This window comes from Hippocampus bargibanti, linkage group LG14, assembly GCF_051943395.1.
Source record: "Hippocampus bargibanti isolate YZ-2025 linkage group LG14, ASM5194339v1, whole genome shotgun sequence".
In the NCBI taxonomy this organism is placed as follows: domain Eukaryota; kingdom Metazoa; phylum Chordata; class Actinopteri; order Syngnathiformes; family Syngnathidae; genus Hippocampus; species Hippocampus bargibanti.
The window spans coordinates 13,311,074-13,323,596 of NC_142747.1; the positions used below are offsets into that span (position 1 = coordinate 13,311,074).

The 12,523-nt window shown below is 41.2% G+C and overlaps 1 protein-coding gene across 3 annotated transcripts in view; it reads left to right on the forward strand.

Annotated features, from left to right (window-relative positions):
• The window catches only part of sptbn4b (spectrin, beta, non-erythrocytic 4b), a 48,204-nt gene that overhangs the window by 10,794 nt on the left and 24,887 nt on the right, over positions 1–12,523 (forward strand). For all 3 annotated transcript variants that reach the window (XM_089014390.1, XM_089014391.1, XM_089014392.1), the window contains exons 13-24: positions 563–713; positions 819–955; positions 1,022–1,171; positions 2,764–3,132; positions 3,918–4,132; positions 4,532–4,669; positions 5,015–5,255; positions 6,902–7,060; positions 7,302–7,432; positions 8,279–8,504; positions 8,603–8,805; positions 11,343–11,433. In XM_089014390.1, the coding sequence (XP_088870516.1) occupies positions 563–713; positions 819–955; positions 1,022–1,171; positions 2,764–3,132; positions 3,918–4,132; positions 4,532–4,669; positions 5,015–5,255; positions 6,902–7,060; positions 7,302–7,432; positions 8,279–8,504; positions 8,603–8,805; positions 11,343–11,433 (2,211 nt within the window). The remainder of the gene's footprint in view (positions 1–562; positions 714–818; positions 956–1,021; positions 1,172–2,763; positions 3,133–3,917; positions 4,133–4,531; positions 4,670–5,014; positions 5,256–6,901; positions 7,061–7,301; positions 7,433–8,278; positions 8,505–8,602; positions 8,806–11,342; positions 11,434–12,523) is intronic.

Genomic DNA, 12,523 nt, shown 5'->3' on the forward strand with positions numbered 1-12,523 from the left:
TCATCTTTTAAAAATGGTAAAAGGAGCCTTTTACTGAGCGACTTCCTTGTTCTGTAGCCACAAAGGGACATACGTCTTATTGTGCCGGTCCCAAGCCTGGATAAATACAGAGGGTTGTGTCAGGAAGGGCATCCGACGTAAAAGCTTGGCCAAAACAAACATGTGGATCAACCCTCTGAAGATGGAGGACACTTATTCGCTGTGGCGACCCCTGGAAGGGAAAAGACGAAAGGAAAAGAAGAATATGTCAAATTGTTATTTTATAAATGGGATGTCTTTGTATTACTTACAATAGATTTATTGACCGATTTAATGGGATGGGATCTATTCATGCTTTGCAAATAAAAAAAAATAGACAGTACATTTTAAATATCCAGTTCTAGGTGAAAAAAAATGATACACGAATGTAACTAATATGGTGGGTATCTTGTTATTATGAAACGGCCGGCGAGCTTGAAAAACACTAGTTTTTTTGGCCCAGGGGCCACACTTTGCCACATTGTCAAGAACCTCCAAATATATCCATTCAATGTTATAAAATGTGTACCCATTTCCCCCCTAGGCCCAACTTCTCTCCAATGACTTTGGGAAGCATCTTTTAGAGGTGGACGACCTGCTTCAGAAGCATAGCCTGCAGGAAGCCGACATTGGGGTGCAGGCCGAGAGGGTGGAGACACTCAATGCTGCTGCACTCAAATTTACCACCATCGAGGGTACACACACATTAATTCACCTGTGAAGACGGTAGCAACCATGAAAATGTGCATCCTGCATCCCAGTGAGCGACGTGATTGACTGCTTTCTTTGCCATTTCCAAGGTTACCAGCCGTGCGACCCACAAGTGATCTGTAACCGGGTCAATCACGTGTCGTCCTGCCTAGAAGAGCTGAAGGAGTTGGCAGCCAAGCGGCGCTCTGAGCTGGAGGAGTCTAGGCAGCTATGGGCCTTTTTCCAGGTTTGAGATGGAAGGTTAACTTTTGTCCAGAAATACGAACATGCTATCTATGTGTCCTCCAAACAGTATCTGGAGGAGTCTGAGGTGTGGATTCGGGAAAAGAGCTCCATCCTGGGGGCTCAGGGTTATGGGAAAGACCTCAGCAGCGTACTCAAATTACTCCAGAAACATAAAACCTTAGCCGGAGAACTCATGGCCCACCGAGCCTTGCTGGAGGTGTGTGTTTCTGTGTGTGTCCTGCATGTGAGTTTGTGTCTGAATACCTCTGTCAGGGCGTAGCTTAATAAAGATAGAGGTTTTCAAATTTGAAAGCCTAACTTAATACCCTGGCTCTGGCTGTAAACACTAAATTGACCAAGCTTGAAACCTTTAATACGGGCCTTGTTTTAAGGCAAGGGTGTCAAAGTCATTTTTTGCCGCGGGCCACATTGTAGTTATGGTTTCCTCTCGAGGGCCGTTATGAATTTGGGGAACCCATTAGAATGTTTAAATCCCTTCAAATATTACATGTAGAGCACACAACAAATTAATGAATAACTCGAATTCAAATCTGAAGTCAAGAATAATGACTTTTATTGTGGTTGACATCCAAAAATATGAAATTTTGACTCAGATTTTAGCAATCATCATGGAATTTAACAAGTTTGATTTGCTTTCGCGGGCCGAAAAAAATGATGTGGTGGGCTGGATTTGGCCCGCGGGCCTTGACTGTGACACCTGTGTTTTAAGGTGTTGGGTAAAGTGGTCACTGCCGATTCCAGCCACTGATACTTATGGCAAAATAACTAACTAAACAAACAAACAAATAAATAGAGAAATAGAAAAATAAATAGAGAAAGAAATGAATAAATGACGAAATGAATAAATGAACAAACGAATAAATGAATGTATAAATAAATAAATAAATAAATGAATAAGTAACCAACTAAATAAATACTTTTTTAAAATTTCTTACACTGTATTTATAGGCGCCTAAATAATTTTATAGATTGCCAAATAAATAAATATATACATAAATCCATAAATAAATGCATAGATGGATAAATACATGCATGCACACATACATGCATACGCTTGTCTGTGACTGTGAAGTGTCCTTGAGAGCTTTGAAAAGCGCATGTATTATTATTAGTATTACATACATACATGCATATATGCATGCATGCATGCATACATAGATGCATGAATACATGCATAAATACATACATACACAAATAAATAAATATTTTTTTGTATTTACATTGTATTTATAAGTTATTATATACAGTTTTATAGCACACGCAGCGGCTCCCCTCTCCCGGCAAATTGGCGTTTTCATGTTTGTTTGTTAAAGTAATTATAAGTGCCTTGCATGCTGGGTCCGAGAGGACAGTAATTTCATCTGTGCTGTATGTCATGCACATTAGCATATTTGACAATAAAGCTGACTTTGACTTTTGACTTTTGACTTTGATAACTAGACACATTGTCAAATAAATAAACACATACATAAATACATAAACATGTATAAATAAATACATACATAAATGAGTACATAAATAAATATATAAATAAATGCATAAATAGATACATAAATAAAAATGCATAGATACACAAATCAAATCAAGTACATCCTGGGCGGTTGTTGGTGCAATCCTACAGCAATTTGACATATTGAGGAATCACAATTTATTGTCATTGTCTTATATGAAAAAATTCAGACAAAGAGTACTCTGGCTCTCAGTACTTTGTAAAAATAAATAAAGTCATTGTCAATCACCCCGACTCCCGATAAACCTCAAAACTCAATGATGTGGTACCATTTCCAGACCACCATCGAGCGCGGTCAGCAGATTCTGAATGAGAAGACTATAGGCACAGCGGGGATCCAAGAGCGCATCCTGGACGTGACGGATGAGTGGACACGGCTCGAAGATCAAGCAGCACAACGCCTCGGCCACCTACAGGAAGCGCTCAATTTCTTCCAGTTCTCCACTGAGACTGACGACCTGGTGGTGTGGCTGCAGGACTCGTACCGTCTGGTCTCCAGCGAGGACTTTGGGCATGATGAGTACTCCACATGCTCGCTACTCAAGAAGCACCGCAGTGTCAGCGAGGACATCGACAAGCATCGGCTACATGTGGTAGCGCTTCGCAAGCATTTGCCGTTGCTGCCTCTGCGCTACAGAGAACAAGAGGTCGGCAAAGCTTTTGCACGCACAATTTGTAGCCTAAACAATTTGAAAATTGCATTCCACTGCAATGTAAGATTTGAATTTCATGAATTGCTCAGCCCTAAAATTTTATACAGATGTAAAGAAAATGGAGAATTCGTGTGGGTTTAATAAAATGTATGTACAGTGAGACCTCAACTTACGAACTTAATTGGTTCCCAGACAGAGTGTGTAAGGCGAAAAGTGTGTATCTCAAAAAAATAATTCCCATAGGAAACCATTAAAATGGGAATAATCCGTTCCCGGGTTTCCATAAAATATACTTTTCAACTAAATAAGCCTTAAAACTACACACAACATACGTTATTCTATATATAATAAATGTGCTATTGTATTGCAATGAAACAAATACACTGCATTGTATCATAAAGTCACTTTATTTACATTTGTGATGGTCATTTATGGCTTGATGGAATGGCGTTGGAGGTCGAAGGTCACATGGAATTGCATGAGGACTGTAATTAAATAAATAAACTGTGCTGTAAAATAAAGTTTTATTTACCTTTTTGATGGTCGTTGATGGCTTATGGAAGGAGAGTGACCTTCCATAAGCACTGTTGGTGCTGTTCGGTCGTGTGCTTCCACCGAAGATCACTCCGCCAGCCGTGGTGGGTGTGTATTATGAAAATAGTGCTTATTATAAGGTTTCATTTTCATAGATTTGACGTTTGTAAGATGAAAAGTATGTAAGTTAAGGTGTTTGTAAGTTGAGGTCTCACTGTATATGGCTTCTGTGCGCTTTTGTGCAGGACGTGCAGGTTCGGGTGGTAGAAGTGGAACAATTGTACACGGAGGTTGTAGAGGTGGCCGTCCTCCGCCAGCAATGGCTCCACGACGCCCTGGCTGTCTATCGCATGTTCAGCGAAGTCAACGCGTGCGAGGTCTGGATAGACGAAAAGGAGCAATGGCTCAACAAAATGGAGATCCCTGAGAACCTGGAGGATGTGGAGGTGGTGGCGCACAGGTAGAGCAAAGGGGTTTTTATTTTTTTTCCCCGCCAAACCCTGACAGAAGCAAAACCAACAATTAGCAATAGAAAAAAAATAGCAGAATAAAATAATCTCAAACTACAGTATCGTTAGATTATATTAGATAAGACTTTGTTAATTTATTATTACTGTATTTATCACACTGGACAAATGCATAATTCACAGCAGCAAAGGGATGAAAGGAAGGGGGAAGGAAAAAAAGTAGAAAAACAGAATACAGGAGCTGCTGTAAAGGCAGCCACTCTCACGGCGCCATTGAAGTCAAAAGAACAAAAAAAAACAACAAAACAAATAACAACACAAAGACATTACATGGGGACTGTAACGTTACGTGGAAAGTATCATGTTAAATTGTGTATTTTATTTGGTCGCAGGTTCGAGTCCCTGGACCAGGAGATGAATAGCCTAATGGGGAGGATCTTGGATGTCAACCAGATAGTCCAGCAGCTTCTGGATGGAGGACATCCGTCCTCCACGGAAGTCAGAGGCTGTCAGGATCATCTTAACTCCAGGTACTGACACAAACGCTACTTCAACGTCCAGCATAGAACCACACGTTGGGGAAAATGAGGAGCATGATGGAGACATGAGGTGGAAGATCTTAAGTAGGTTAGTTATGAGGAGTTCAATGAACGTTCAGAGTGGAAAATCTTGTATGTGATGGGCATGAGATGGGGGAGAATTTATTGGGGAAGGCGAGAGATCAGGAAATGGTTGAGGATGAGGAGAGAGATGGAGATGCAGACAAAAGGAATAAGGATGGAAAGTGATGTGGTGCCCTCACATGAATTCACACGCGTACGCGCATACTGTGGGACACACCATGTGATCTATTTAACATATTTGTTCCTTGGCAGGTGGAACAGCATCGTGGGTTTGTTCGGGCAGAAGAAAAACCAGCTGGACAGCATGCAACGCCTTCAGAACTACCTACTGGAGTGTAGCGAAATCAAGTCCCAGATCCAGGAGAAGCGCAAGGCCATCGACGCAACACAGTATGCTGGCAGCGATCTGGGTGGCGTTATGGCCCTGCAGCGCCGCCTCACCACAATGGAAGGGGCGCTGTCTGTGCTGGAACCCAAGCTCATGCATCTACAGGTACGGCAAGACAGGTGGAAAAAAATATGAAGGAAGGTTGAGGAAATGGGAGTGCTTGCGCTTGTCTTTAACCTTCATATGATGTTAAAGGACAACCGACGTCACTTTTTTGTTTCGTAACTGACATCAGAAAAACGTTTTATAGCATCTAAAATACTCAAAACACGCAGAATGATATTTTTATTCAAATGCAAAACACCAATAAAAATGACTTAAAGTGTCCAAAATCTGCAAAAAATTGAGCTGCGAATTGGGCATTTTCAGAAAGTCCCGCCCCCAGTTCGTGACGTCATGCCGTCTTGCATTGCTTGAGAATTTGACCCGTTTCTATTTTCGTGTTGACTAAAGCACTGGATATCCTTTCTTTTTCCTTTCTTCAAACCAGTTCTAAAACATACAAATAGGATAGAAAATATGTTATCTCTCTTTTCAAGTGTGTTTATAACATCTCAGAAACAGTTGTTGCTCATGTCACCTATTATTTGACTGTTTTATGTGGATTTTTACGTAAGGGTAAAATTGACCCACAACATAATGATTTTTTTTTCAACAGAATATGAGGGTTAAGCAAAATTGATTAATACAATTCATAAAAACTAATAATGTTTATTATTACAGGTAACATCCGACTTACAACCAGCTCGACTTACATACTTACGACCACGACCTCCAGACCCTATTTTTACAATTTTAATTCTACGCTTGGCACCACGACGTGCTAGCAGGCCGTCAATGTATACGACAATTTTGGCCAGCCAGCCAGCATCTCACTCTCGCACCGCAATCGACCGTGTGATGGCACCATAGGGGAGTTATTTAGCCTCCGAGTCTCTGTTCAACATTTTGAATGTATTTCAACTTACGACCATTTCAATTTACGACCGTTTGGTCGGAACGGAACTTGGTCGTAAGTCAAATGTTACCTTTATATTCAAATTTGTGTATTCCTGATCAACTCAGATTTTTTTACATTCATGTATTTCTTGAAATGTATTTATATTTCTGAAAATGTCATGTATATTTCTTCAAATGTTTTATATTTTAAAAAGTTATCAAAATAAGACAAATGTATTACTCAGAAAAAGTAATACAGTATACCTCAAAGTTGCTTATTGATGTAATTGATATATTTTCACATCCAAAATAGTTGCATATTTAAATAAGTTACATCAGGCATTTCTGAAACAAAAGTAGATTTGTGAAAATAATTTAAAACTCTGGCATTTTGAAAACAGCAAAAACTAAATGGTTGCACCGTATTTTCTGGTGTATAAGGTGCACCCGAAAGCCATTTTCTTCAAAAATATGACCTTGCACCTGATATGCAGATGCTCCTTATATGAGAAGTAATATTGAGCCACAACAGGTCTTGCAACTCGTGTCATCATTTTCCCCTTTAGAAAAAGTAGTGCGTAACAGACTCCATTGTAGCACCTTATAATGTGGTGGTTGTATTTGGAAAACTTTAATCTATTTATGTATTATATTTAGAAAATGTTTTTCATTCATTGATGGTGCGCCATATAGTCCAATGTGCCTCATATATGGAAAAAGTTTGAGAAAACACCATTCATTGGGGGTGCGCCTTATACACCGGAAAATATGGTATATCCCCACTTGTTTAAGATTTTTTTTCGTTGATGCAGGAGGAAGCGGAGCACCTCGCCACAGCCCACGCTAACCGGGCCACGGAGGTCCTGCTTCCCTTCGACGGCATCAGTGTGGAGTGGGAAGAGCTTAAACGCACCCTGCAAGGCTGTGAGGACTCACTTTTGGTGGCCAGCAGACTTCAAAGCTTCATCCAGGTCAGCAGGTGGCGCTCATGCCAATTAACTGCCAAATAAATAGTCCTAAAATGACTTTGATGTAATCGTTTTCATGATAACCTCCCCTTTACATAAAAGATGTAAACGATGACTAGAAATAATCCATAGAACCAAGAAAATTGTGAACAACACACTTGGTTAAATTGGATGTGATTCATTACCACAGCTATTCTGTATTAAAAAAAAACAATCTAATTCCCCTGTTGCTGTATCTCATCAGGACCTGGACTTGTTTCTGACCTGGCTGGTCCAAACTCAGATGTCCGCCGCCTCTGACCAGCTGCCCAATGACTTGGAGGAAGCCGAGAGACTCATCAATAAACACGCCGCACTCAAGGAGGAAATTGGACGGTGCGCAGCTCCAAGCTGGACCACAATTCTTTGTTCAGAATTTTTTTTTTAATCAAATGCAGCACACAAGTCAGTAAAAATAGTTCCAAATCATTGTCCTTTATTCAACAAACATTTGATTGTACAACGATCAAATTTATTGACAAAAAGTGCAAAGCAATCAGCCATTTCTTCACATAAGGTTGAAACACACACACACAAAGTCCTTTTCGCACAATTTTTAACTCTCATTCACCCCACACACCACAGAACTTCCAAAATTGTCGTTTGTTCACAAAATGTTGGACTTAAATGCACCACAGCACCACCATAAGATGTACTAAAATACTTACTTTGATTAAAAAAGAACACGTACATGAAGGAAGGATGGATGGATGGATGAATTTGGGTGGGGATTGGGTGGGTGGATGGATGGATTTGGGTGGAGGTTGGGCAGATGGGTGGATGGATGAATTTGGGTGGGGATTGGGTGGATGAATTCATGGATGGAGTTATGGCGCTATCTTGGACTTCTTTTGTTTTTCTTTTTTTAATGAAACCATGAAAGAACAAACATTTGGGTGGGGATTGGGTGTATGGATGGATGGTTGGATGGATTTGGGTGGAGGTTGGGCAGATAGGTGGATGGATGAATTTGGCTGGGGGTTGGGTGGATGGATGGTTGGTTTTAGGCGAGTATTGGAATGATTTGGCTCAAAGTTGGGTGGATGGATGGATTGATGGATGGATTTAGGTGGGGGTTGGATGGAATTGGCTGGGGTTTGGGTAGGTGGATGGATGGATGGATGGATGGATGGATGGATGGATGGATGGATGGATGACAAACTGAACAGTTTTCCTCCGCAGTTACGAGGAGGACTACGAGCGTCTGCAGGCGATGAACGAGCTTCTGGAGTCTGAGGAGGCTCCTCTTCCGCAGGCCGCACTGCAGCAGTGGCTGCAGAAACTGGACGTGGGCTGGAACAAACTGCTGGAAATGTGGGAGAGCCGGCGGGATGTGCTGGTGCAGGCACATATATTCCACCTGTTCCTGCGTGATGTCAAACAGGCAGAGTCCTTCATCAACAACCAGGTAAGTAAAGGAGTGCAGAACCCAACTCCAATGTGAAGAAAAAGAAAATCCAAGACATTTTTTTTCTATAAAAATAAGATTGGCTATATATTTTGTAGGAGTCGGCGCTGGCCCACGTGGAGCTTCCCACCACAGTGGAAACAGTGGAAGCTGCGGTGAAGAAGCACAAGGACTTCACCACCACCATGGAGCTCAACCTACATCGCATCAAGGCTGTCATTGAGGCCGGCGAGAGCCTCATCAGCCAGAACAACATCTACTCGGAGCGCATACGACAGAGAGTAGACATGCTTGCCAACAGGTATTCCACCTTGAAATGATCTTGATCTTGACCATCGCCCCAACCCCCAACTAATTAAGTCATGTCCACAAGCTTAATTCTAACTTATCATGATAAACGCCATAGGCTAAAAAAATGGATTCGTCTTTATTAGTCTCGCAGTGAAGAAATTTACATTTCACAGCTGCTGTGATCAAAGAGGAAACGAAAGGAACAAGTGGAAAAACAAAATACAGGACCTGCTGTAAAGGCAGTCACTCTCGCAGTGCCCTCTAAAAGTCAAAACAACAACAAAAAAACTAAATAACAAATAATGTGACACAACACAAAAGACACAGACAGTCATTGAATCTTAAGCACTTTCTGCACCCTCTTTGTTGTATGATGCAGTTCTAGATGAAAGAGGAGAGGATCAAATAATCCTTTTCACCAGTGGATCAGGGACGTCATGGTACAAGCTAATCTGCTACAAGCTAAATGTTGAAAGCAAACACGAAGCTGTACCATCCATTGACGAAAACAGATTGTCTCACGTCTCCTGTCCCATGCACAGTAAATCCGCTTCAATTCCAAGCCGCGACAGTTCCACATACGCATTCCACTGTACAAAGCGGGGCTGTGAAAATGCTTCCCATTACAGGCACAAAAAAGCAAGGCTTTTGCTGACGGCTGCTGACTCAGGCGCTATCTTGGACTTCTTTTGTTTTTCTTTTTTTAATGAAACCATGAAAGAACAAACATTTATTATTTTATTTGCAATACAAATCACATAGACATACAAGGACCACTGTCCTGCATATTGTTTTTTTTTCTCCAAAACTCCTGAACTAAATGATCAGAATCATAATCTGGTTTCTACTGATGCGCTGATCATTTGAATAAGGTGTGTTGGGCAAGCGAAACATCCAAAACATGCAAGTTTAAGCCCCTTGAGGAACCGATTCAGTCCCCTTGCTCTCAATGATTCAGACTAATGTGAGTGCGGCTGTCACATTGCTATTCAGCCACCAAACGACAATGAGCTACAACAGCCGGGACACAACGAACATCTGCCCATGAAATCCATCTGATTGTACGTGTGTGTGCGTGCGTGTGTGTGTGTGTGTGTGTGTGTGTGTGTGTGTGTGTGTGTGTGTGTGTGTGTGTGTGTGTGTGTGCCCGCGCGCGTGTGTGTGCCCGCGCGCGTGTGTGTGTGTGTGTGTGTGTGTGTGTGTGTGTGTGTGTGTGTGTGTGTGTGTGTGTGTGTGTGTGTGTGTGTGTGTGTGCGTGTGCGTATGCGTGTGTGCGTGTGCGTCTGTCAGTTCCCCAACTTACTCCCCAATTTACGGACAAGATACATTTATAAGGTGAATTCGTTCGTAAGTTGCTTCAGTGCTATATTTTGATTGGAATATATGTTGAAGGCTTATATAAGTATGTTTAAGGTTTATATAAGTATGTTTAAAGGGCAACCGACGTCACTTTTTTGTTTCTTAACGGACATCAGAAAAACGTTTTATAGCATCTAAAATACCCAAAATACGCAGTATGATATTTTTATTCAAATGCAAAACACCAATAAAAATGACTTAGTGTCCAAAATCTGCAAAAAAATTGAGCTCCGAATTGGGCATTTTCAGAAAGTCTCGCCCCCACTTCGTGACGTCACGCCAAGACGTCTTGCATTGCTGGAGAATCAAAACAATGGCTTCAGATTCGGATAATATGCTTTCTTGTTACACATCCAGTTATGAATATGATTCAAATAGTTCTGAAGAGGAAAGCATACATGTTTGCAATCGATTAAATAATTTATTCCGTGCCATTTTGAGGCAACATTGAGGGGAAATGTCTCACCGAAAAAGAAGCACAAAATGGCGACCTCCTGTGGCCACCTCCGTTTCCACAGGCTGATAAATTCCTTATATGGAGCTTGGACGCCCTCTTCTGGTGGCTTTTGGGTGCAACACGAGGTCCCCAGACCAAACAAGTACAGCAAAATCCGTACATGTCCATAAAGATATGGACATGTACAACAGCGCCAGACGGAAAATATAATACTACAAATGCAAGAGAGAGAAGATGGACACAACACACTTTAAGGCTTGTACACACCGCACACACACACACACACACACACACACACTACACAATGCACACACACACACACACACACACACACACACACACACACAGTATGTACATGTACGTAATAAGATAAATAAAATGAAGATTTAACTTTACATTATAAAATCTAACTTGCACTATCTGAACATTTTTGACATACCCACAAAAATGTTTGTATGTACCATTGTTCGTAACTTGAATGTTCGTAAGTAGGGAGTGTCTGTATTTATGAATTCAAATTTACAATAACCTTTCACCCATTCATGCTGCACATGTTTAATGAATTATAAATAATAAGTGTGCAGAATTTGAGGAAAATTATTACTGTGTGGGGGTTTCTTCCAAATTTTATACATTTATATATCTTTTTTATGGTAAATTACAGTATGAGGACATTTCACATTGTCTCTTCTGAAAAATGCAAACTTGACGTGTTCACGTGTTTGGTTCAGGGGCAACCAGAACCGTGAGCAGGCCCAGCAGTGGTTGGAAAAACTTAATCTCCAATGGGCTCTCCAGAGGTTCCTCCAGGACTGTCACGAGGTGAGTCAAAGACCATACTTGATTTTTCTTTCTCTGCTCCCATTTGATTTGTGGGTTTGTAAACAATGTACCATATTTTCCGCATGATAAGACGCACCTCAAAGCCTTCATTTTTTTTTCAAAACATGACCATGTGGTTTATAATCAGTGCGCCTTCTATATGGAAAACACTTTAAAATGTCATTTGTTGAAAGTACGGCTTATGATCCGCTGCGCTTGAAATAAAATTTATGATTAGCTAGCTAGCTTTCTTGGCGGCCCGGTAGTTGAGTGGTTAGCACAGCGGCTTCACATTGCCGGGGTCGCCCGTTCGAGTCCCGGTCCAGCCTCCCTGTGTGGAGTTTGCATGTTCTCCCCGGGCCCGCGTGGGTTTTCTCCGGGTCCCCTGGTTTCCTCCCACACTCCAAAAACATGCATGGCAGGCAGACTGACCACTCCAAATTGTCCCAAGTTGTGAGTGTGAGAGTGACTGTTGTACGTCTTTGTGTGCCCTGCGATTGGCTGGTAACCAATTCAGGGTGTCCCCCGCCTCGTGCCCGAAGACAGCTGAGATAGGAAGAATAAGCGGTATGGAAATGGATGGATGGATAGCTATCTTTCTATCTATTTGACTTACTTCCGCGTTTAGTGAACTGCCGCTACTCACCCACAGAAAAACTCATCCTGTGACTGTAAAATGACCTTGAGAGTTTTGAAAGGCGCTTATCAACGAAATGTATTATTATTATTATTATTAGTAGTAGTAGTAGTAGTAGTAGTATTTTATTATTATTATTATTTTATTCTGTGAAAATTAGCAAATTTCTTCATTGTGGGACGATTAAAGGCTTTCTGATAAAGTCAGAAAGGATCATTTGTATTGTTTTGGTAGTGAACACAGCAGACTTAATTCCTGACCAATTGGCTTCCAATTCAGCACACATAGTCTTCAATCTTCCATGTGGAGGATCGAAGCGTGCAAAACACCTTTATGATTCTTATATAATTGTAAATATGATTCACAATATACAATTTATGTGTACTGCTTGATTAAAACCAGTAAATGGCATGTGCAGTGGAGTCAAATGAGTGAAAAATACCACAAATTTAA